At 40.7% G+C, this 24,994-nt stretch overlaps 1 protein-coding gene across 1 annotated transcript; it reads right to left on the bottom strand.

Annotated features, from left to right (window-relative positions):
- Positions 1-322: 322 nt before the first annotated feature.
- On the bottom strand, positions 323-24,514 carry OIT3 (oncoprotein induced transcript 3). Its single transcript, XM_021700080.1, has 9 exons — positions 24,394-24,514; positions 19,836-20,210; positions 18,943-19,050; positions 14,678-14,800; positions 11,032-11,154; positions 8,965-9,125; positions 6,891-7,306; positions 2,224-2,323; positions 323-605 (listed from the first exon to the last, which is right to left on the bottom strand). The coding sequence occupies exons 1-9, from the start codon at positions 24,452-24,454 to the stop codon at positions 432-434; spliced, it is 1,641 nt and encodes a 546-aa protein (XP_021555755.1). The 5' UTR covers positions 24,455-24,514; the 3' UTR covers positions 323-431.
- Between the last annotated feature and the right edge of the window lie 480 nt (positions 24,515-24,994).

Raw genomic sequence — 24,994 nt, 5'->3', positions numbered from 1 at the left:
AACTACTATTTACATATATAAGGAGTCATTGGGTATTTAAGTCATAATTTCAAGCAACTATTTATTTCAAGTTTGTAGTGTGAAGTATCATGCCCAACTTTTGACTGTAGTTGTCCTATTGCATCCTACACTAGGTGTTTTATTGTAAGGAAAGAAACGTGGGAAATGGAGTGAGCTGCTTTCTGAAGGGACAGTGTAGCTTTCAACGTCAGGAGGATGAAGCCCCACGTGGGTCAGATCAGTCAGCAGTGAAGTGCTCTTTCCCAACCCAGGGGCCCGAGTCAGAATGAGTCAGTTCTGGGAGTCTGTCGAAACCCACAGGATGAGGTTTAAAGAAGTGCCATGTTCGAAGGTGTTGACTGATGTTCTCAGAGGGGAGTAATTCCAAAGAGGTGGGCAACCCAGAGCCAGGAGTCGGGTGTTGGGTGGTCCTAGTCCTCCCAGTCGATGTTAATCGGGCCGCCTGTCAGCATCTGGCTCTGTGGACCAGCTGTGTCCTCTCCTTCCACTGCCTCACGGCGCATTCGCCGGTGGCAGCCCTGGGCACAGCGGGAATGCTCGTCCAGCCGTCCACAGACAAGGACCTGGCAGTGCAGAAACACTTCCTGGAAAGACCGTAATGATAATTAATAAAAATAGTGATAACAGCTACCGCTTGCGGGGCCCTTTCTGGAAGCCAGACACTGTATCAGATGTTTTCATATATGGTATCTCATTTCATCTAAACAACAACCCTTTGAGGTGGATATTGTCATCCCCCTTTTACAAATGAGGAAACTGAGACTTAGGTTAGACAACTTGCCCAGAGTCACAGCATTGGTCAGGTGGGCAAACACACTGAATGAGTCACGTGGGTGATCTAACCCGCCCCCCACGCATAACTTCTGCCTTTGTACAGGGACAGGAGAGACCTTCGAGAAGGGAATGCCTAAAAACGTTAACATCCTCACTCTTCACATCAAAGTCTGGGAAAAACATCGGTGCCCACACGCTTCTGTGGAAAATAACAAGTTCTTTCTCCAAGCTTCTTCCTATAAGCTACCTCCCAAAGCATGCTGCCTGCTTGGGGATTAGCCATCGCGGTTAGCAGTTGTTCTAGAACGTAACTGGAAAGGACATGAATTCATTTAAACACAGTGTGGAAAAGATTGTTGGTCTCTTAGACTTCCTTTGGTTTGCATGTTTCAACAACTCTACTGAAAAAAAAAAATTCCACCTTAACATACTCTCTATTGCCTCTTATAACCTCCGTATATGTATATTTTTCAAAAATGTAGCATGTTCAATATGCATGTAAATCGTTATGACAAATGATTTTTCCTATCTCCCTTTTCTATATTTCTCATTTTAATAACTGCTTAATATTGCACTAATTGATATATGTATGGTAGCCCTGTTGGGGGCTTTTTCTCCTTCTCTGTGTAACAATGCTCTATAATATCCAACAAATCTAGTTTTTCTTTTTTTGCTTGTTTGTTTTTGACAAACTGTCAGAATTAGAATTTTTAGATAAAAGAATCTGATGATTTTATGGTTATTACTACATATTACCAGACAAATTCCCAGAAACTATACCCATTTATACTGCCACTGTATACTTCTCCGTATAACTTTGCAAGCATTGAGATTTATAGTTTTTATAAAATTAATATGTATAAAATAGTGTCTTATAATTGTTTTAATTGGTACTTTAAGTACTGTTTTCACTGAACAATTCACCGTTTGTCTTTTCTGTGAATTTTCTGCCCATATCCTTTGCCATATGACAAACACACAGCTTTTTTCAACCATGCCCGCCCACAACAGTTTAAAATTATGATCATACAGGCGCGCCTGGGTGGCTCAGTCTGTTAGGCATCTGACTCTAGATCTCAGCTCAGGTCTTGATCTCAGGGTTGTGGGTTAGAGCCCCACGTTGGGCTTAGAAAAATGACTTAAATGAAATAGAACTTAAAATTAAAAAAATAAAATTATGATCATAGAGTATTTTCTTTGAACAAACACAGTGATTTTATTGGGAGGGAGGCAGGTAATTGTGACATTCATGAAGGTATGAAGCTTCTAGATAGCCAATTCTACAGTATTTTTCATAGATGTAATGCAGATCCTAACTGTGGGCTCACAGAGAATGTCAACAAATTGGCACGCCAAGAAACGAGGCTCAGGTCTGGGGGTGAGGGAGGGGGTGCAGTGTGGGCTCCAAGGTAAAGGTGTTCAGCTCACCTTGTGGTCTTTGCCCACAAACTTGAAGACAGGGACCTGGAAGTGCTTTGCTAGGTGGTCCCGGGACGTGTACTGCTTCACGGAGTCATCTGAAACACAGCTGAAAGCAGGACAGGAGAGCACATAAGACTTGATGGCTTCAACAGAGGTGGAAAAACAATCTGGGCCAATGTGTTTGGTCCAAAGAGACGCTCACTGGGTGGAGGAGGCTGGGCTGCACTCAGGCTTTTTGAGAATGAAGGAAAAATGAAATTCCCTCCCTGCAAAGGCATCTTCAGCCCTGCTCATGAATACAGTCTGTCCCATTTCTCATTCTCTGTACCCACCAACTGGGCACGAGGACCTCTCGATATGTCAGTGTATTGAAGCATTAGCAACAGCAACCACATTTCTTTCAAAGATACTTTTTGAAATGAAGATATCTCTGGAAGGCTGTATTTTCATTTGTAATATGTCACAGGAGTTCTGCATTCACCTACTTGATGATTGGTTTGAGAAGGCTTTTCTTTAACTGGATTTCATAAACATTTATTGGACACCTAATATACATTAACCCCCAAAGGGGGTTCAAAGGTGAGAAAACCCCAATTTGTGCATCACAGAGCTGCATAAAGATTTAAGTTCCAGAGAGAATAACTGGTTCTACTGGGAAAGTTCAGTCCCCTCCACATTGCTGTACTTCCTCTTTTCCCAAATTTAATGCTAAGATGTGGTTTGAGAGGGTTTTGGGATTTTCATCTCAGGTCTACTGCTTAAAGTGAAACTCCTAGGCTCACCTCAGGGTTAGCTGGGGAAAAGAAGTCTTCTTGATTCTCAATTTTGAGACCAAGGTTTAGTACTTGAAGGACATTTTCTCTTGAGAGGCCAGGGATTACACTTGTATCATTTTTCCCACTCTGATTTTTAGAGGAAATTTAATTCCTTTTTCTGGATACCTAATAGTTCTTGTCTACCAGGCCAGGAAAAAAAAAAAAAAAGTGGGAACCAGAAAGAAAAGTCTATGAAACTGGATCCTTGCTTCACATGCTTACAGACAACTTTCTAGTTCATTGCTAAGGGCTGTTTCAGTGCAGTTGAAAAAAATCCAATAAAATTGTTTAAAAAGAAGGCATTGTGATTTATAATACCCCTGGTACCATATTCCCCTGAACTGAAGAGGATCTAAATATATAATGCGGTTTCTGTTATTTCTTGTTATTTATGTACTCATTTTCATTTTCCTGAGGTAAAGTTAATTTATACCATCTTTTGATTATGTTCTATAATAAATACCCATTGCATAGCTAATCTGTGCAACATGCTCTGCTGGGAGCTGCAGAGGATATAAAGATGAATAATATGGTCTGTGATGTCAAGGACTTTATAGTCTGTACCTAGGACAAAAATAGTAACACGATATCAAAATGGTACTTTTCATCTAAGGGCCTCACCATTTTCAATTTATTTTTATCTAAAAATACCATAGTTTTTCTTTAAAAGAGAAAATGAGGCAGAAAGAGTTGTTACAGGGTAATGTATTACAGAATGGGATCCAGGACAAATTTGGGCTCTTGACTTAGTGTTTGCTGTGATTAGATAATGCTGGTTCATCAACTCCAAGTTCATGTGTTAAAAGAGAGTAAGGATGGTATAGGATAATCCAATAATCAATTACCCAAAAGTTGTCCATATTTCACTTTGGAATTCAGTATGTTTCTTTTTCTGGAGATTAACTTTCTAATTCTACTTTGCTGAGGCTTGTATTAAGTTACTTTGCATTCTCTGAGCATACTCCAACTAAAACTGGAGCGAGGTGAATGAGCTGTGTTAAGTATCAGGGCGGTGGGGTGGGGTGCCTGGGTGGCTCAGTCATTGAGGATCTGCCTTCGGCTCAGGTCATGGTCCCAGGGTCCTGGGATCAAGCCCCACATCGGGCTCCCTGCTCGGCAGGAAGCCTGTATCTCCCTCTCCCACTCCCCCTGCTTGTGTTCCCTCTCTCACTGTGTGTCTCTCTCTGTCAAATAAATAAATAAAATCTTTAAAAAAAAAAAAAAAGAGTGCTTCTAGAGCCATTTGAATTAAAAAAAAAAAGTATCAGGGGAAAACGGCCTGATTTAAATGTAAGCTGAGGACAATGAAGAATCAAACAATTTATAAATGTAAGCACATTGCATTATGTTTATTTTAGGGCTCTGGACTTGCCTCAAATGATTATTATGATAAATGTTCATTCAATAGTTCACTTGACAACTGTTTAATACCCTTACTATAGGTTAGGCATAGAGGGGGAAAGAGAAAGAAGGAAAATTTCTAGCTCAGGTTGGAAAGAATCAAGGAAGGCTTCATGGAGGAAAGAAATCTGGCTGAATCTTGAAGGAACAGTGAGAGTCAGGCAGGAAGAAAAGGAGAAGATTTCTGGCAGAGGAAACAGCAGGTGCAGCAAGGAAGGTGTAAGAAACAATGGGGTCTGGAAATTGCCTGTAGCTCCCTCTGCTGGGAGCAGAAACTGGAGAGGGCAGAGGTCAGAGGGTGAGGCAGGGTGAGCGAAGCTCAGAGTTGGATTTTATCTCGAACTGTCACACAGATACCATTCCAGTACTCTCCATTATTGTGCCAGAGATGGGACTCTTTGCCTGTTTAGTAAATAGACCTCTACTGCTGTGTTTTTGAATTCTTGCCTCTGGCTTTTAAGCATTTTAATTTCTCCTGCAGCATATTATATATATATATATATATTTAGCTATTTTGAATGTGCTAAGGCCTGGAAAATTAAAAAGCACAGCTTCTTAGAACTATCTAAAATAAAGAGCATATAGTCCTTAACTGAGCATCTGAATAACAAATATATAAATAAACTTTACAAGCTTTACTGAGATTGTAGATTACATGTTTTTCCAGTAAGTGAGTTATGATTATACATTTATTTTTGCAAAAAGTAAATACAGGGGTAGGAAAAGACTCTTGGAATGAAAGAAATGTTCCCTATCTTGATTGTAGTGATGGCTTCATGATGTATACATCAGAACTTACCAAATTGTATACTTTCAATGTGTATGCTCATTGTATGAGAATGGTACTCCAATAAAGCTGTTAAGAAAAAAAAAAAAAAAAGGAACCCAAATCTACTCTAAAAGTAAATCCATTCCTTAATCTCCTTACCATTAGGTACGTGAGTGAAAAAAAATAAATAAAAAATGATACTTCTACTTTTCATTTTAAAACTTTGTGGAGATAACTTTAAGATGGCAAGAAATCCAAAGAACTACAGACCCCTATGAGACCTATTACTGGCCATGCAAAGCAGCTCAGAATGATACATTTTCCATGTTCTGAAAACAAGCTAAGGAGCCTGCAAGTACTCCTGCTGGAAAACCGTGAAATGTACCAACCAAAGGAAATCAAGTGTCATCAAAGGTTTTCAGCAGGGATCTAACAGTATACATATATATATATTTTTCTTATTTTTAATATTTGTTTTCCTTTTGATTGGTTACCCAGGGACTCTTGGAGCTGAGATTTGAGAGTTGGGATTTAGGGGGCTGTGGCGAGGCTGTTTTTGCTGTCCAGGTGAAAGATAAGGGCTGGAATTAAGACAGAGTAGAACAGAGAGAACAAGTTTGGGGGTACTGCTACTTCTGCAAAAGCCTCTTGATTGATCCCAATGTGCTTCAAGGTTGAACATCACTGTGTAAGAGATTGACAGCAGCAGGCGGAGGATGCCTGTGGTGAGAGATCCAGTAGATAAAAACTAAGTAGACATTTCAGAGTCCATGAGGCCAATTAGCAAAGGGCATGGCCCAAGTGGTGCTCTTGTTAGACCATTTCCCTTTCTTTGAGCTGCAGGTCCTGACCCTACCTGAGCTATGTCCCACCTGTCATTGAGAACAAGGAAGAAACTGATAAGATTCTACCATGAGTTTGGGGTTTGCGTGTAATTCTCCTGGGAATGTAAGCAATGGGTGTGACAACTGCTAGGCCTCCAATGGGCCTGTGAGACACAGTTCTCAATCCAGGGATCCTTAGGAAATTAGGAAATCTCTTTTGTATAAAACAAGCAAACAAAAACCAAATTTCACTTGATCTTTCTTCTCCTAAAACCTGCCAAGTAATTCTTCTCTCTCCTTCACTACTAAGCTTCCTAAAAGAGGAGTCTACATTTGCTGCTTCCGCTTCCTCATCCCCTTGCACTTATCAGCCTCTCCCCAACCTTGACACTCATGCTCGACTCTCTCTCTGAACCTCTCTCTGAACAGATTAATCAAGCCTATGTTTCAAATAGAAACAGGGATGATTCTTGGTCCTTTATCTCTAGTCCTGACCTTGTTCCTGGGTCTGATACACAGTTCCAACTGCCCACTGAACTTCTCTTCCCCTGTATCCTGCAGGCATTTACAATTTAATAGTATTATTTGGAATTATCCAACATTTCACCTCAAATCTGCTTTTCTACTTATAGCCTTCCATCTGGATTAATGGCATCTAGTCAGTCATCCGTGCTAGACCTCTTGGAATCATTCTTGATTCCCTGCTCCCTCACCAGTTTTTACCTCCAATGTCAACAAATGGTTTCTGAACCAATTAAGAGCTCACAAAAGTACCCTGTTGTTTTAGGAAATGATCGAGTACGCTGTGCACTTAATAATCAGATGTGAACTGGGGATAATAAATCGTATAAGCAACATAATTACCCATCCTGGATGAGGTAGTACTTCAGGATCTCGTCGATCTTGGAGGTGGGGGTGGCAAAGCAGCTCTCCACCAGGCTTTCTAAGCCATTCACGTGCACCACAGGCTCAATGCCAAAGTAGAGGGAGTCTCGAAGCTTGAGGGTGGGCAAGGCTTCCCGGTAAGTCTCTTCAAACTCATTGTCCTTGAAGATCTCCAGAGTGAACGGGAAGATTCCATGACTGCGGCTCATGATTTCCAGTGGGGCATTTCTAAGGTGGGGGATGTATCCTTCTGAAATGGTGTACAGGCGTGGAAACTCGCAGGTCACTGGGATCAGCACTTTGCTGGTTCGGATGATGATGTCTCCGCTGCTCCCTGGGGTCTGCTTGGGTAGACCTGTCACAAGGTTGCTTGCCACAATCTTGTCATTTACCACCTGAGCCAGGCCAGGGCCAGGAGAGAAAAAAGACTGTGTGTCTATTTTTCCAGAGTTCCCCACCCTACCCTATCCCACCCTCCCACCCCAGCCCCCACCCCACTCTACTCTTGACTGTAACATTCTCCACACTTCTATTTACATTAAAACAATTAGAGATTTGGTTGCTGAAGCCTGAAGCCTTTTTAAAAAATCTCTTCTACTCTTTTTAGCAAGATGTTTGAGTGTTAAGAATTTTATATACTACTTCTTGGTCAACCCACACATTCCTTTGGAGTATTACTCATTAAACCTGAACTATGCAGAATCAGCAAATTCAAAGCTCTGGTATTTTAGGAAAGAATGGCTTCAGTATATTATTATTATTTTTTTTTTTTGGAATCCTAGACCTGCTGATCAGGCTGCGGCCTGACCTTGTGCTGAACTCATCCACAGGCAGAGAACTTCAGCTACCGCATTTATGCAGATGACTTTCAGTTCTTTATCTCCAGCCTTGTCTGCTCCCCCGGGTGCCAGCGACTCCAACCCACCCCAGGGCATTTCCACTCTATCATCCTCAGATACAACAAACATAATTTGCCTGAAGTGGAACAGCTTTCTCCTGAGATATCACCCCCAGGTCTCAGTCCAAATCTAATTAGCTCCCTGATTTTCTCTTCATTGCATTCAATAAATAAATATTTGTTTAATCAAATGGTTGCAAGAACCTCTGCCCTGATCTCCTGGATCCAGGTCCCCTTTATTTCTATCCATCTTGTACGCTTCTGGTCTCATCACGACAGCACCTGCAACCTCACTCTAGGGGATAAAGCCCAAACGTCTACCCTTGCACACAAGGCAGATCTTTGCAAGTACAGTCTTCCCCCTCCTAATTTTCCAGTTTCCTTTTTCCATATGCATTCCTTGCCAGTCAGTCTGCACTGCCCATTCACTCAGCATAAGCCTTAAATACTCCCATCTCTGACACTGGCTCACTTGTTTCCCATCTGAAATGGCCTTTCTTTTCCTCTCTGTCCGGATAAGCCACATACAGGCTTCCACCCCAGTTCAAGGCTCACTTGTCTTGACTGCTCCAGGGTTTGTCCCTTTCTGGACTGTGACAGCACCTGTCATCTGTATCACTGTTTCTTATTTATGTTGTGTGTGTGTGTTGTCATCTCAATCCTACTGTATATGTTCCCCAAAGTTAGGAATCTTATTTCATATATCCCTCAGACTCCAGTGCACATTCTTGGATGAAAGCACAAACCTTTTCCCTCTACCTAGTTCAACACTTGAACTCATCTGTTATATCATAAATGAACCTTCATCTATATCAGTTGCTTTCTTCAAGTAAAAAAATTGGTCGGAGGAGATGCAACCAGCCTCCCGGGACTGGTGCTGATGCACTCGGGAAAATGTCTGCTCATATCAGAGATATAGGACTACTGAAGAATAGAATGAGCAGAATTCTTCTTACCCCCCTGCACACACAGGGCCAGGACCACAGCAGATGCTCAATAATACGTGTGTTAAATGAATGGCATATGAGTTTTTAAGCTGCATTGTTTTATGTGGAAATATTTCATCTATGACAAGGCACACTGCATACCTCTGTCAACTCCCTCCCAAATAACTGGCTTTTGGTCATCCCCGAGTACCCTCCAGGAAGAACCTACATCAACCACTGTGCCACACGTCTTGAGGGAGAAGAGGATGTTGACATGGGTGCCATTGGACACTCCTCGGCAGGAAGTGTTGGTCAGGAAGAGCTCCAGACCGCCAACCAGGTCCCTGGGGATGCTCACTTCAATGGTATTCGACTTGCACAACACGGGGACTGTGGCGGAAAGGGGGTACTGTTAGAACCGAGAAATCTGAATTGGGAGAAGGATAAGGAAGGCTTATAGGAGAAATAATTTTACCCTCCCACAACTTGGGCTTTTTGTTCCATCCTCAAGGAAATCTAAGAGACTCAAAACAAGTTGGTGAAGGGGCTCCTGGCTGGCTCAGTCGTTAAGCGTCTGCCTTCTTCTCAGGTCATAATCCCAGGGTCCTGGGATCAAGCCCCGCATCGGGCTCCCTGCTCAGAGGGAAGCCTGCTTCTCCCTCTCCCACTCCCTCTGCTTGTGTTCCCTCTCTCGCTGTGTCTCTCTCTGTCAAATAAATAAATAAAATCTTTAAAAAAAAACAAGTTGGTGAATAAAACCAGGACTCCTAACTCCTCAGGTTGTGGTCAAATAATGCTCCTCAAACACATTGATCTCTGAATGAGGAAACATTGTGTTCAAGTTTTGATTCAACATTTATTTCAAAGTATGGATAGCATAGTTCCATGAACTGAAACACCTAACGGGTTAACTTTTAGCACAAACACAATTTATTGGCAATATAGAAAAAGTACTGCTTTGATATAGGCTTAAATTACATAACAGTACTGCTTTGACTTTACCATTAATTATGTCTCTCTCATAAAACAGAGGTAATAAAAACAACGTTAGTGTACTTGGGGAAGAATTCCAAATTGTCCTTGCATTGTTCAGTAAACCATAAATGCTGACTATAAATTCCACTTTAACTTAATATGAAAAGGATCGCTTTTCTTTAGTGTTCCTGTGTTCACTTTTCTAGGCTCTACACATACCCTAAAAGGAATATTTATGGGTACTGTCAGAAAATATGTGAGGATATATCATAACAATGACACAAGAAATCAAAGGTAGGTGCTCATTAAATATTTGCTAGATGAGTGAGTTAACATTCTGGACATAAATAACTAGATTTCCAGAAAATAGTTGTCAGAGGATTGTTGATGCTCATATTGTAATTGTAGGGAGAAAAATCAGTTCCTTAGGGCTTTCAGCATAGTTTCACCACCCAATTATCTGTTAGAAAAGAGAGGAGCTGCATCAATGTCTTATTAGTTATACTACTAATAATATAAATTACGGGGAAAAATCTCAAGTAAAAAGCAAAGGAAACCGTATGATCCAGCAATCCCATTCTGGGTATATATCCAAAAGAATTGAAAGTAGGATCTCAAAGAGATATCTGCACACCCATGTTCATAGCAACATTATCCACAATATCTAAACCATAGAAGTAACTCTAGTGCCTATCAATGGATGAGTGGCTAAACAAAATGTGGTATATAAATACAATGGAATATTATTCAGCCTTATGAAGGAAGGAAATCCTGTCATATGTTACAAACACGGATGAACCTGGTGGATGTTATGCTAAGTAAAATAAGTCAATCACAAAAAGATAAATGCCATATGACCCCACTTACATGAAGTGTCTAGAGTGGTTGACTTCACAGAAATAGAAAACAGAATAGTGGTTGCCAGGGCACAGGGTGGGACGGGGGGAGGAAGGAATGGGGACTTGTCATTTCATGGATATAGAGTTTCAGTTTTGCAAGATAAAAAAGTTCTGGAAATTTGTTGCACCACAACGTGAATATATGTAACACTACTGAACTATCCATTTAAAATTGGCTTAGATGGTCAATTTTCTGCTATATGTTTTTTTAACCACAATTTCTTAAAAAGCAAAGGAAAATTAACTTTTTGGTAATATTTTCTTAGAGAGCTTCTCTTTTGAAGGATCCCAGAGTAAAGATGCAGGGATACACACTTCCGAAGGAGCTGGTGTTCTAAACGAGAATCGTGACACACTTGAGTGAGGAAGGCAGGGAGATTTGAGGGCGGAGGGAGCAGAGGTTGAGCCCATCCATGTACTACCTTGGCACGTGTGGTTGTCCTCAGACAGCACCAAGCCCCGGGGACATTCACACTGATAGCCCTTCTCAGACACAAGGCAAAGGTGGCTGCAACCACCATTGTTGCTGTGACATCCTTCAATGTCTGCAATAAAACCAGAAGAAAAGCACATGATCTTGCAGGCCTCTTCCCCGAGGATTCTGGTTCTTGGGATGGCGCTTGGCATCAGGGAATACACTTGACTCATCACAGCATCACTGGGGCCTAACTCAGTCACTGAGTCACGTAGGGAAGCCCACGAAAAAATGTTTATTAAATGTGATAGCTACAAAGAGCAATCTTACAACATCCACAGCTCTAACCTCTTCAGCTGGTCATTTTGTAGAACGTCCTTCACTCCGGATTTGTCTGTTTTTCTCAGGGTTATACTACAATTTTGGGGAGGAAGACCCAAAAGTCATTTCTTTTCTTTCTTTCTTTCTTTTTTTTTTTGGTGAGCAAATATTTATTAATTGCCCAGAAATTATATAATTTCATGTCTAAATGTATTGGTTCTAGTTGATTCTTCACCAAAAATTTTTGCTTCTGGGAATAAAGTGAGACAAGTCATTTTACTGAGATAGTGAATGAGACAAGATGTGTAAGTGCACTTATATTTTTATAGAAAACTTTATCAACAATGAGTTTTATCTCATACCAGAAACAAATGTGGAAAGGAAGTAGATCAGTCTGAAGTTTCTTGGGCAAAGTAAGAGCATAAGACACTAGAAATGAGAAACAATATAAACATGTCCCTTCAGAAGATTCCATCATCTCGACAATACTGGTTGTGGGTTTATTTATTTATTTATTTTTAATGTACTGTATGGTGGCTAACATAATAAAAAAATTATAACCAAAAGTCCTTTCTTAACTGGTATAACATTTAATGTACCCATTTTGAAATTTTATACAGAGTATTACTGATATAAAGGGGACTGACAGAATGTAAATTCAACTAGACTAGTTAGATGGATCAGTTAGTTATTGGATTGCCAGACCCTCTCCTCAAATCTCTATTAATAATAGCACTGGGATATGTGTCTTGGCCTGACAGCACACTATAGAAATGAGGCCTAGACAACACACTTGGTCCACTCCACTAAGCTCTTTGTGACATTCCTCTTTTTTTTTTTGTTTTTAAAGATTTTATTTATTTATTTGACAGAGAGAGACACAGCGAGAGAGGGAACACAAGCAGAGGGAGTGGGAGAGGGAGAAGTAGGATTCCCGCAGAGCAGGGAGCCAGATGTGGGGCTCGATCCCAGGACCCTGGGATCATGACCTGAGCCGAAGGCAGACGTTTAACAAGTGAGCCACCCAGGTGCCCCTGTGACATTCTTTTTTTGAGTCAGTTAAGTTTCCTTTTAAAAAGTTTTGCATTTTTGGGGGGTGCCTGGGTGACTCACTCAGTTAAGCATCCAACTCTTGATCTCAGGTCTGGTCTGGATCGCAGGGTCATGAGTTCAAGCCCTGCCAAAAAAAAAAAAAAGTAAAACCTTATGCATTTTCAAAAAGCATACACCACCAGATGGACAAGAAAAAAGGATTCAATTGAAAACTAAAGAAACTACCACATGATTTCATAGTTAGTAGAGAAAAATTAATGACCTTTGTGGGCTCTAGACATTAGGCTTGGGTCGTGATCTCAGGGTCATAAGATCAAGCCCCACGTAGGGCTCTGTACACTCTCTCCCTCTGCCCCTTGCTCCCCCAACCCTGTGCTCTCTCTCTCTCTCTCTAAAATAAACAAATAAAACTTAAAAAAAAAAGTAAGGGTTTTAAATATGAATCTTAATGCTGAAGTATAACTCGTGTACAAATTTTATCTTCTGTTAAAATACTTTTCAATCGTGATTATTAGGTTTTAAAATTATATGAGGATTAACAGTAATACTTCCAATAAAATGCTCATGAATAATTACAAATGTTCCTCATGAAACATTTCATTAATATTCAAACATGCAAAGATTATTACATAAAATAATTAAGATTTAAGGAAAATTCAGGACATTACCCTTATTCAATAAAATTTAAAGTACATTTAGTCTTGTTATAAGGGACAGTAGTCTAATATTCTGGCTAATGGTCCTTCAGTGAATAATGCAAACTTTGTTGCATGGAATAAATTGTGGGAACTAGCCACAATTTTTCCTTTTGGGGTAGTATTTTATTATGTTGAATATAACTAGAATAAAGTGAACTCTTATAAGCAGTATTATACCACAAATTCAATTAGCTTCAAGGACAAATCATATGTCCTCTGTAAATAATGATTAAGCTATTTATCTCTTTATATAATCTGCAAAGAAGTGTTTTTTTTTTTTCTTTTGGTCCCTCAACTCCCAACATAATGAGATTCAGACTTATTTAAGTAGAAATGATGACATTTTAGTTGTGATAATTTGCAAGGGCAAATGTGCCTTACCGAAGGGACATTATCTAAATTTCATATCATTGTCACAGTATACAATTTCAACTATTTGACGTATATTACAAATTCTTTTTTATTACTTAATCATATAAAATGTACATACCCTTCTTGCAATTAAAAGTAGATAATGTGGGGCCCTTGGTGGCTCAGTGGGTTGAGCACCTGACTCTTGGTTTCAGCTCAGGTTGTGATCTCAGGGTCGTGGGATCGAGCCTCATGTGGGGCTCCACGCTCAGTGCAGAGTCTGCTTGAGATTCTTTGCCCCTCCCTCTTCCTCCCCCTCTGCTCCTCCCCCCGGGCTCATGTTCTCTCTCTCTCTCTAAAATAAATAGATGAAATCTTAAAAAAAAAAAAGGATGTTACTAGTCTCCCCCACAGTATGTCAATCTCCAATAAATGTAAAGCCCCAGAGGGGGAATAAAATGGCTTCATGTAACCAGTTTCCCAAACTTCTAAGATGGTAAGACTCACCTAATGGAACTTGGTAAAAACACAAACTGTAAGGCCCCTCTCACTCCACTGAACCAAGTTTCCAGGAGAGAGGCCTGGGAAGAGCCAGGTGTGAAGGCATCCAGGTGATTCTTCTCAGCCGGAATGTTCGAGAACCACTGCTATAAACCATTTTTTATGCTACCACCTCTCCTCTATTATCTTGCTACTCCAGATTTGCTCCTTGGATCTGCAGCCAAGGTGTCACCTAGAAGTTATTTAGAAATGCACTATCTTTGCCTAAGCCCAGACCTACTGAATCAGCACTTTAAAAAGATCCCAGATGATTTAAGGGCACATTAAAGTTTGAGAAACACATAATACCCTATTTTTATTTCCCAAATTAAAATGTGGCTCTCAGGGCACCTGGCTGGCTCAGTATGTAGAGAGTCTGTGACTGTTGATCTCGGGGTTGTGAGTTTGAGCAGCGAGGATAGAGTTTACTTCAAAAAAAAAAAAAAGTGATTCTCTGCCTCTTGCAAAATGCAACTACTCCCTCCCGTTAAATCTTGAAGATAAAATCAACACTGAATTTTGCCTGCAACATGACCGTCCTCGATCACAATGAATCCCTTTTGTCATTTTTTTACACAGCCTAACCTTGACTCTCTTCTAATGTTGGACACTTTCATGAACATCAATCAAAGAATAAACCAATGGTTTAGTTTGGACTCTTGATTTGACTCCTTTCTTGCCCATTCTCACCTTCACACGTCTTGCCGTCACTTCTTAGCACGCGGCCAACCCCACACCCACAGCGATATGAATTTTTCAGGTTTACACAGATCTCACTGCAGCCACCATTGTTTTGCTCACATTCATTTTCATCTGTAGGAGAGAAACCACACCACTTACATACTGCTTGCTGCGCAACTCAATCCTATCCCAAGCCCCTTAGCAGAATCTTCGTATCTTTTCAGAGCCTGTTGATACATCAACTCCTTTGCTATAATCCTTATAATCACTTCCATCAACTTGATCTCCTCAACCAAGTTATTTGTCCATCTGCCCTCTGCTAGAGCAGAAGGCACTTAGTTGCTTGCCAATTCATTCCCTTCTAAGAGCAAAACTGGCGAAATGAAGTGTTTTTTTTGTTACCTGGATTCACCTATTTTTGTGTATTGGTGAATATCACTTTCTCCAGTGAGTTCCTGAAGATTTGCTAAATTAATACAGACTTATAAACCAAACTGTGTTTTAAATACATCAAAGGAACTCACATCACAGAAGTAAGTAGCTGATAAAAATTTTGTGTGAGGCAGTCTTCTGTTACAACATCAACAACTGCCCTTGAAGTCTATTTTAAATATTGGAATATTCCCACACTATACTTAAGGAATAATTGTTAACCTTTTAAAGAATAGGATGAAGGATATGGACTCTTGCTATTAAAAAATGCATAGCTGGGCACAAATACCGATGCCCTTCCTTCTACAAAGAAAGAGAAGCTTGGAAACAAAATGTATCATGGCTTGGGGTTGGGGTTGGGGTATTGGGATTTAAACACCCATGGGGTGACAGAAGGCATGGCGTTGGGCCCAGGAGAGGAGATGACCTGCAACCGAAACCCTGCTTAAATCGACGACCCCAGAAAAGATATCCCTACAATGAAAGGGGGTGTAGAAGAACTTTGCCCCAAGGCCCATGGACGCAGTAAACAAGCCCTCTCTGAGGCTCCAGGAGAGAGAAAATCCTTTATAAACAACGGAAACCCCAAGTCAGGCCTTGCCATGGTTGAAGTATGAACTTAACTCGAAGCTGAGAAATTGGTATAAAACGTGGCCTGGGCCGATGAAGCTTCCGTGATACTTGACAGAAGCATTTGAAAAACCGCTCTGTAGTCAAACTTCCCCAAACCAGGTGGTCAGGGTGGTTCCACAGAAACACAATTACAACAGAAGGTGGTTTGCCACAAAACACTACACAGGAGGAAATGGTCCACTATGAGAATGACTTGGCAAGACAACAAATGGGCGGCTTTGAACTGGAGATAATAGAATCATCCAGAAAAATTCATAATGCAAGGATTTTAAAAGTTACTAAACAGATAAAAGAAAGGATACTAACCAAGATAAAAGAAGTGAGCAAAAAGACAAGGCAGAATTGAAACCAAACAAACACAGCACTTGTAGAAATGGAAAATATTTCCATTTCCATTCCACCCAGGGATGCCTGGGTTGCTCAGTCGGTTAAGTGTCTGCCCTCAGCTCTGGTCATGATCCCAGGGTCCTGGGATCAAGTCCCGCGTCGGGCTCCTTGCTCGGTGGGGAGTCTGCTTCTCCCTCTCCCTCTGCCTGCTGCTCCCCCTGCTTGTGCTCTCTCTCTCTGACACATAAATAAATAAAATCTTAAAAAAAAAAAAGAAATGGAAAATATAGTGGATAAGTTCAGACTCTTCGTTGGAGCCACTACCACCTGGAAAGTGGATGGTGACAGACGTGCTAGCAGCAGTTCTGAATGTGGCCACACACTGTCCCAAGCCTGGACAGTTTACCTTGAGACCGATTTTTTTTTTTTTATGTGAGAGAGTAATACACTTGTACTGATTTAAGCCATTATTATTTGTGAGTTCATTGTCATTTACAGCCTTAGCTACTCTGTGTCCCAGCCATTCCACTTTTATGGGTATGCTCCAGAGAAAATCTCACACATGGAGTATCATTTTAATGTTAATTTTAAGAACAAAAACAATGCTATCTATTCTTATGGGTACATACACAAATAATAAAAGCATAAAAACAGGGACCAGAAGAACACACACTAACTTCAAAACAGTGATTAGTCCTGGAGGGTGAAACAAGAAAATGAAAAAGGAGATGGAGTGAGATGGCTTTATTTGTATTTGTAAAATTTTATTAAAAAGAAAAAGGAAGAAAAAAATTAACAATAGTTAAATCTGGGTATATGAGTTATATTATTTTATCATCCTGGCCAATAATCCTATTGTATTATTTTCCTTTACTCCTCCCTGATTGAAAACATTTACATAATTTAAAATGAAGAGTTAAAAGTATGTTACATTTTTTTAAGAAATAAAGGAAAACTGACATATACACATTAACACAAAATTTTGCCTTTAATTTCAGGGAATTCATGACGTCCCTGAAACTGACAGACAGATGTCAGGTAGGAACTGAACTGGGGGTTTTCTCCTATGCACCGCTAGGCAATGATGTCCAAGATAAACTGTTAAGCACGAGATGTATATGATATGCAACCTTTGGTGTAAAAAAAGGGCAGTAAATAAACATATATATTTGTATTTTTTATATTTGCCTGAAGAAACCCTGGGAGCATACATAAGAAAATAATAGAAGAGATTACATGAGATAGGGTTGGAGAAAGGAGAAATGGAACAAATGGAGGACAGACAGCTAGATATTTCATTGTATACCCTTCACACTACTTAGTTTGGGACCCATCTAACTATCTTACCTAGTCAAAAGTTGTATTAAAATAAAAGCTGAGGAGCACCTGGGTGGCTCAGTCGGTTAAGCGTCTGACTCTTGATTTTGGCTCAGGTCATGATCTCATGGATGGTGGGATGTCGGGCTCCACACTCAGTGTGGAGTCTGCTTGAGATTCTCTCTCTCTGCCCTTCCCCCCACTTGTGGGTGCATGCTTTCTCTCTTCTCAAATAAATAAAATATTTTTTAAAAAAACAACCAAACAAAAAAACCCCCAAAAGCTGTGTAATGAAACAAAGCCTGCCTTAAAATGACGTCAAATATTTTCCAAGCACACCGCGTGTGTGGGTGTGTGTGGGTGTGTGTGTGAGAGAGAGAGACAGAGAGAGAGACAGAGTGAGGGAGGGAGGGCAGTTGGGAAAGATTACAGGACCATCCTCTCCTGTATCCCAAACCTTTTAGCATTAAATCACATAAAGTCCATCATGTAAGAGCCCTAACAGCTGGTATGGGAAGGCGTAAACATGCTCCATAGGATGGTCAGTGGGGTTCATTAAGGAGGCTGAAGAACAAAAGCTTTTCTAAAATAAGAATCTTTTTATCTACCTTTCAACCTAATCCCCATTCCATTCTGACCAGTTACTGTTCTTCTTGAGGAGGCGGGTATGGGCCAGTCCTCCCTTTCTCTCCAGATGAGTTTTAAATCTATTTGAGTCTGAATACAAAAGCTTCATAATGGAGAAAGATATGATCTTCAATCTTGGGTTTTTCAACTCTATTTTCTTCCAGTTACAGACAACAACACATGTGTACAAGTAGACAATTCTAGGTTTCCTAGAAAATAATCTGACTTCCCTTTCTTGCTACTCAGAGAAACTAAAATTATGTAAGTGAAGTGGTAGGAGTATGTCCTTAGATAACTCTAGACCAAAGTCATCCAACAGAAATACAAAGCAAGCCACATAAGTAATTTAAAATTTTCTAGTAGTCACATTAAAAAAATTCTCATAATATACTTTATTTAATTCAGTATGTCTAAAATATTTCATCTCAATATAAAATCAATATTAAAATTATTGAGGTATTTTTCCTTCTTTTTTTGAATGAATCGAGCGTGTATTTTATACTTACAGCACATCTCAATTTGGATTCTAAATTTTCATTGGAAATACTTCATCAGTATTTAGAGTCATAAAATTTACAGTTGGTTACTCAAGTTGTCCCAAACATTTTCAGTTTTCCAATGACTGAGCCAAGTATCAGGTTTTAAATTAAAATTAGGTAAAATTTAAAATTTAGTTTTTCAGTCATACCAGCCATATTTCAAGAGCTCCACATTCACACATGGCTAGGGGCTGTTGTACTGGACTATGCAATTCCAGACTGTCCCCACACACGATATAAATTCATTTGGAGGCTTTAGTCCTGAACTAAAAAAGGCAAACACCATTCTAAGTGTTTAGAGACACAAACTAGAAAAATGACAGAGCTCTGCGTCAGGAAGCGTTTGATGTATCCTTTTGATCCGAATGGCCCGTTTCCACTTCAAGCTTAGTCTCTTACCGAAGCATGTCTGCCTGTCGGGGCCCAGCACCGTCCCTGGAGAGCACATGCACTCACTGGTGTCTACACAGCTGCCATGGCAGTCCTCGTCGCAGATGTCATAAAAATCTGTGGAAGAATGAAGTCGACCTTGCATGAGGGGTGAGGACCAAAGGACACTCTCATTCATGAGAAAGCCTCATGAGTTCAGTCATGAGGTAGGAGTTCGTGGACAACACTGAGAGAGTTCTCATCGTTCAGGGTTTACGTGACCCCAGTGGAAAGAGATACTGCCCAGGGACATCTGTCATTCAGATCAATGGCTCCTAACTTCAGATCCATGGGCGATAGAGTCTCTGCAAATCTAAAACCTCACCAAATATGAGCTGTAGATTAAAGAAGTGTTATGCCCTACTCTTCTATGTACTCTGTTTTTTAAATGTGTACAGATTTGATGGGATTAATAATACAAAAATTCATTTTCAAATATTCCTGATCTCAAGTAGCTTTTTCCCATTACATATCATTTAAAAAAATCAACGGATACTAAGCACAATACTACCCTATGGATGTCTGATATAGATCTTAAAAAGGGGTCCTTCATACTCAAAAAGGTTAGAAATCCACTATTTAAACCCAAATCAACATTTCATTTTCTAAAGTTTTGTTTGAATGGAACAAAGACAAAATAAAATAGAACTGATCAGAGTTATAGCTCCTCTCCCTTTCTGTTTCTTTAGGACATTTCCGGAAACACAAGGACAGATCACAGAAATCAGAATCTGAAGTTATCTGTGGCCCTAAGTCATTATTCAGACTCTGAGATACTACCATAATTGGATTTCATATGACATTTTCCTGATACCATCTGATGCCTTATGGGGGAGGAAAAAGAGCACAGAGAAGGTACTCACGACCACAGTAGACATGAAAGCAGACACTGGGCTTGGTCAGACGATACACATAGTAGCCTCCCGGGCAAGCCTTGACCTCCACCGTGGTGTTCCAGAGGCAGCAGTTCCCGTTGAAGCTGGCACAGGCCTGGCGTTGCACGATGCCATCACTTTCTAGCGGGTGGCTGCCATTGAGCCAGACAGGTGCATGGGTTCCACAGTGGTTTTCTGGTATGCAGAAGGTGGGCATGGCATCCCCTGCCATGCCTGTGAAGCGGTACCACTCCCCATCCACATGGTTGTCACAAAGAGGGGGACCTTGAGACTCATCGAACTGATGGTCAGTGTTCCTCCATGGCTCATTCAAACTGATGTAAGCGGAACAAGGATCTAGGGCTGGGAATGAAAAGACACCTCAGAGGCACCTTGTGATGTTTCTAATTACAATGGCAATAGCCTGAGTCCACCTTCTTAGTCTTACACTTTGGCTTTTTTTTTTTTTAAGAAAGAAATAACCTAAAATCCCCCACAGTAGCTATTTAAGATTCTTCAAGTTAAACTTAAACATGTTTTATAAATGCCTTTTACAAAATTATTTCAAATCTGTTTAAGGTTTACCATTACTGTTGGACTAAACTTTTTATCCAGAGTAATCATTTGATAGAAGGATAGTTGTTCGAGACCAAAGGAGGTTAGGATTATAGTCTCACTGAACTCTGTAGTGGTCAGAAAATATTTTGAATATTGTGTTCACCTGGAAGCTATATTATATGAAAGTATGGACAAACCTGGTGTCCAGAGAAAAGTGACCAGACTTGGAAGGGAGTCAAAATATTATCAACTGGAGAAGAAGCTGAGAACTACGGTTTGGAGAAAAAAAGACTGAAGAGTACGCATCAGTTCTTACAAATCTAGGTATTCCGTTAACAAGAGCAAGAACAGACTGTTGGAGGGGCACATGGGTGGCTCAGTCAGTTGAGCGTCTGCCTTCAGCTCAGGTCTTGATCCCAGGGTTCTGGGATCGAGTCCCGCATCCAGCTCCCTGCTCGGGAGGGGGGAGTCTGCTTCTCTCTCTCCCTCCCTCTGCTCATGCTCTCTCTCTCACTCACTTTCTCTCTCAAATAAATAAAAAAAGAACAAACTATTGGGGGAGCACATTTTAGTTCAGCTATGGAGTAATGGAGAGACCTATCACCGTGTTGTAAGTTCATCATCTTTGGAAATTTTCAAAAAGTATTTGGATGGTCATTTGTAAGCAAGACTGTGGATGAAATTTCGCACTACTGGAAAGTGTGTCTGGTTAATAAGGCGTACAGCTCATTCCACTGAAAAGGAAAATGCCTCTGGCACATGTCCGCAGTTTTGAAATACACAGCATACTGGCAAATTATTACCAAAGATATTCTCAAAGTGAATGTTGGTATATACGCCATCAGCTTATTGAAAATATGAACTTTATGTATAAACAATCAGCCATGGCATCACTATCTATAATAAAACCAAATTTCTCAAGCATGCATTTTTAGTGCATAAATTGCATGGACAAATATCTCATCAAAAAAAATTTTTTTTTAAATATTTTATTTATTTATTTGACAGAGAGAGAGAGAGAGCACAAGCAGGGGAAGTGGCAAGCAGAGGGAGAAGCAGGTTTCCTGCTGAGCAGGAAGCCCGATGCAAGGCTCGATCCCAGGACTCTGGGATCACGACCTGAGCCGAAGGCAGCCGCTTAACTGGCTGAGCCACCCAGGCGCTCCTCTCATCAAAAATATTTTAATGACTACAGACACCAGTAACCCCAATATTCTCACTGTTTCCCTCAATTTCAGGGAAATATTGAATTAATGTAGGGAAATTGTCCTTAGGAAGAGTCTATAAAGCCAAGAAATTCTAGAAAGGAACACTAGCCAGAGTACTATCCTTTGTAATGCACATGAGGCCGACTTACCTGACATAGTAGGCAGGGAATTCACATTAAGGCTGATACATGTTGTAGGCAGAAAATTTAGTTTTAGCAAATACTGCACAATAATTAAATGTGGATGGGTCGTGATCATAAAATTTAAGTTGTCTAGAAAATATTTTGGATTTTCCCAGTCTACATTCCAAACTCCAGTTCACTCTCTAAATTCAGTCACACGCAGAGGAGGGTGTAGCCTAGTGCTAATGGCCCCAAAGAGACTCTGACAGTTGGGGACAGGAAAGAAGTAGGCTATTGCATTTTCTGGAAATAACACATGTGCCGAGTTGCACATGGCAGGAGCCACTCTGTCTTTTAAAGTGTCCATGAGATATCCCAGCTGTTCCCTAGACCATATTCAATGTCATTTGAGGGCAGGAAATGTCCTCATACAGACTCCTCTCTCAAAAGGGAAAAATTCCCTCATCTGCTCTCCCAGCTGTGGTTCTCTTAAGAAGCAAGGTTTCCAGGGCGATTTCACAGGTGATTATAAATTCATAGAAATATTTGGTTGATCTCCTTGGCTCTAATTTTATAAGAAATGGTTAGGTACTCAACTTTTAATGGCTTTTGCAGAAATTCCTAAACCTCCCTCAATAACTATTTCATGATTTATAAAGTTTTTCCTTAAATTTAACTGTCATTTCTTGTGCTATTTATTAAAAGTTCACTTCCTCTCGTTGAGGGGGGGACATATGGCACAAATAGGGGAAATTTACCGACTATCTTCTGTAAAACAAATGTATTTTTTAAGTTCCCCGCGCAATATGTTCTAACATTAAGTAACCCATTCCTCTCCACCCCTTCAATCCTTTCATAATCTGGCCACCGGTTTTCCTGTTTTCAGTCTCTCCGAGTGGAGCCTGGAATTGGGTATTATGCATACTGCATCCTAAATTGCTGAAGTACACACTCCTTAAATGCGAGACCTTCAAAAAGAACAGCCCCGTGGGTTCCTTTCAAAGTTGAGTCCGGGCCAGGCCTGCCAGAAAGCTCCCCGGCCTTTACCAGGATTCCTGCCTGGCGGCCCCTCCCGCCTTCCCCCCAACCCGGGACGTGCAGACGCCCGCGTGTCCGCAGGGCCAGCCCCTCGCGGCCAAGTTTGGAGAGCAGACGTCAGCGTCCCTGCCCTTCCGCTGCTCCCAGCCGACCAGGTGGAGGGGATGCCGCCCCTCGGGCTGGGTCCTGGGTCCGGAAGCTTCCTGTGTTCTTCCTTCTCCCTCCCTTCTCCCTATTCTCCCCCTTTGCTTCCTGCTCCCTCCCCTCCTTTCCTTTCCTTCCCTTCCTTTTCTCTCACTTCCCCTCTCCTCCCAGGGAAGACCCCCCCCTCCTTGCTCCCCAGCCCCCAAAGCTTTCCCTTTATCTCTGGCATTGAGTCATACGTTCTAGAAGGGCTGCAAAAAATAAATAATATAAAAAAGATCTGGGATGGAAGATTTATGATGGGAACAGGAGGTACTAGAGGGCGAGTAAGCAATAAAGAATGGAAAGAAAGGGCAGTGGTAGTTCCGAGGTGGTGGGGGCGACTTTTGCTTCGACAAGTCCTGGCTAATTATTGCAGCAGATACAGGGTGAATAAACTTAGTTCAAGACTCTTTCTAATAGACTTTTTTTTTTCTTTTAGATCAGTTTTAGATTTAGGGCATACTTGAGAAAATAGTACAAAGGGTTTCCATATACTCAGTGCCCAGTTTCCCCTATTATGAAACATTATACATCGGTGTGGTATCTTTTCCACAATTAATGATCCAGGAATGATGCATTATTATTAACTCAAATCCATAGTTTAGATTTCCTTAGTTTTTGCTTGTGTCTTTATTCCAGGATCCCATCCAGGTACCATATTACCTTAATTTTCACATCTCCTTAGGGTCACAGCCTATTTTTAATGTGTACCCTTGAAGGTGCTAGCGCAAGACCTGAATTATCGTGAAGAAATAAATCAGGGTCAACTAAACAGAGCTACGCAAAAGTGCCAAGAAGGATGGCTCTGTCCATCTCAACCTCCTCTCACCCTCTCTTTCCATTAGAACTTAAATTCTATTGGAAAAAGGAGAAATGTGTTAGTAACTGGAACTGAAACTTTGTTTTGCCTTCTTGGCCTCTTTTGTGCCAAGACTGAGAAGGGAAAGAGTTTAAGATTCACTCAGTCTATGCAAAAGTCATATTTTTCAGATGTCCAGACTGAGAAGTTCGATTTATCCAGATCTGTGCCTTTCATGGGGATAGAGCTTTCATTCAGCGCCTTGTATTCATTAAAGAAAAAAACTATCCTCAACTCTAAAGATTATATTTTTGCTCTTAAAATTGGAATTATAAAAATGCCTATTATATAAAGAAGTTAGAATTCTTCTTACATGTACTCCAAGAAATATTTATCTAGTGGAAAGCTGTTAGCTATGGCAGATCCATGGAAATTCGGGATGCCCACGCAAGAGGCTAATTGGAACATGAAATACAAATTCTTTGAAAATATATCTATTGTAGGTTATCACAGGTTTTCTTACACTATTCTAGAACCAGTATTTAAGATACTGGAACCTAGCTCTTAATCTGGACATAATAGCAAATTCCTGCAACAAAAAGCACGTTGTGCCAAGTACTTGACACAAGACTCACCCATTGGTGATGCAGGTGTGATTGTGAAGAAGAGGCAGGTGAGAAGCAGGAACTGAAACATCCTTCTGGACCAGCCACCAGAACAGACTGGAAATCCTCTTAATTTCAGTTGTCCTTTGTCCCTTTCTTTTTCAAGCACTTTTAAAAAAAAGCCCGCTAGGCTCTTCTGAAAAAAGACTTTACGGTACTGGCTGGGGCTTTATCAGAGGAAGAGGATGAGTGGGATAAGGTGTCCATTGCTCTGGCCTTGACCCCAGATAGAAACACTGCTTTACACTGTCAACAGGGTTATTGATATTTTTCTTTAGGGGGGGAAAAAACCCATCACAGTCCCTCATCCTCCTATTGTTTTCTCTCAAGAATTCCCTGCAACAAGGCCTCCAGTATCTTATCCAGAAGGGAACTCTAAATGAGGGACACCCCCTCCTGTCAAAATCTTGTTTTGTGACTTCTAGGAATTAATTTCATGAAGTTGCAGCCCTACCATTGCTTAGGGAATGAGAATGGGATAAAGCCAAATTGTTGCAGCTGGTCATTAGGAAATGTCTTGGTCAGATGGTGAAGGAGTTTACAATAGCACACCAAAAAGTAGTAAGGAAAG

Source organism: Neomonachus schauinslandi, chromosome 6 (genome assembly GCF_002201575.2).
Source record: "Neomonachus schauinslandi chromosome 6, ASM220157v2, whole genome shotgun sequence".
Lineage (NCBI taxonomy): Eukaryota > Metazoa > Chordata > Mammalia > Carnivora > Phocidae > Neomonachus > Neomonachus schauinslandi.
This window is presented reverse-complemented; position numbering and strand designations above follow the sequence as displayed.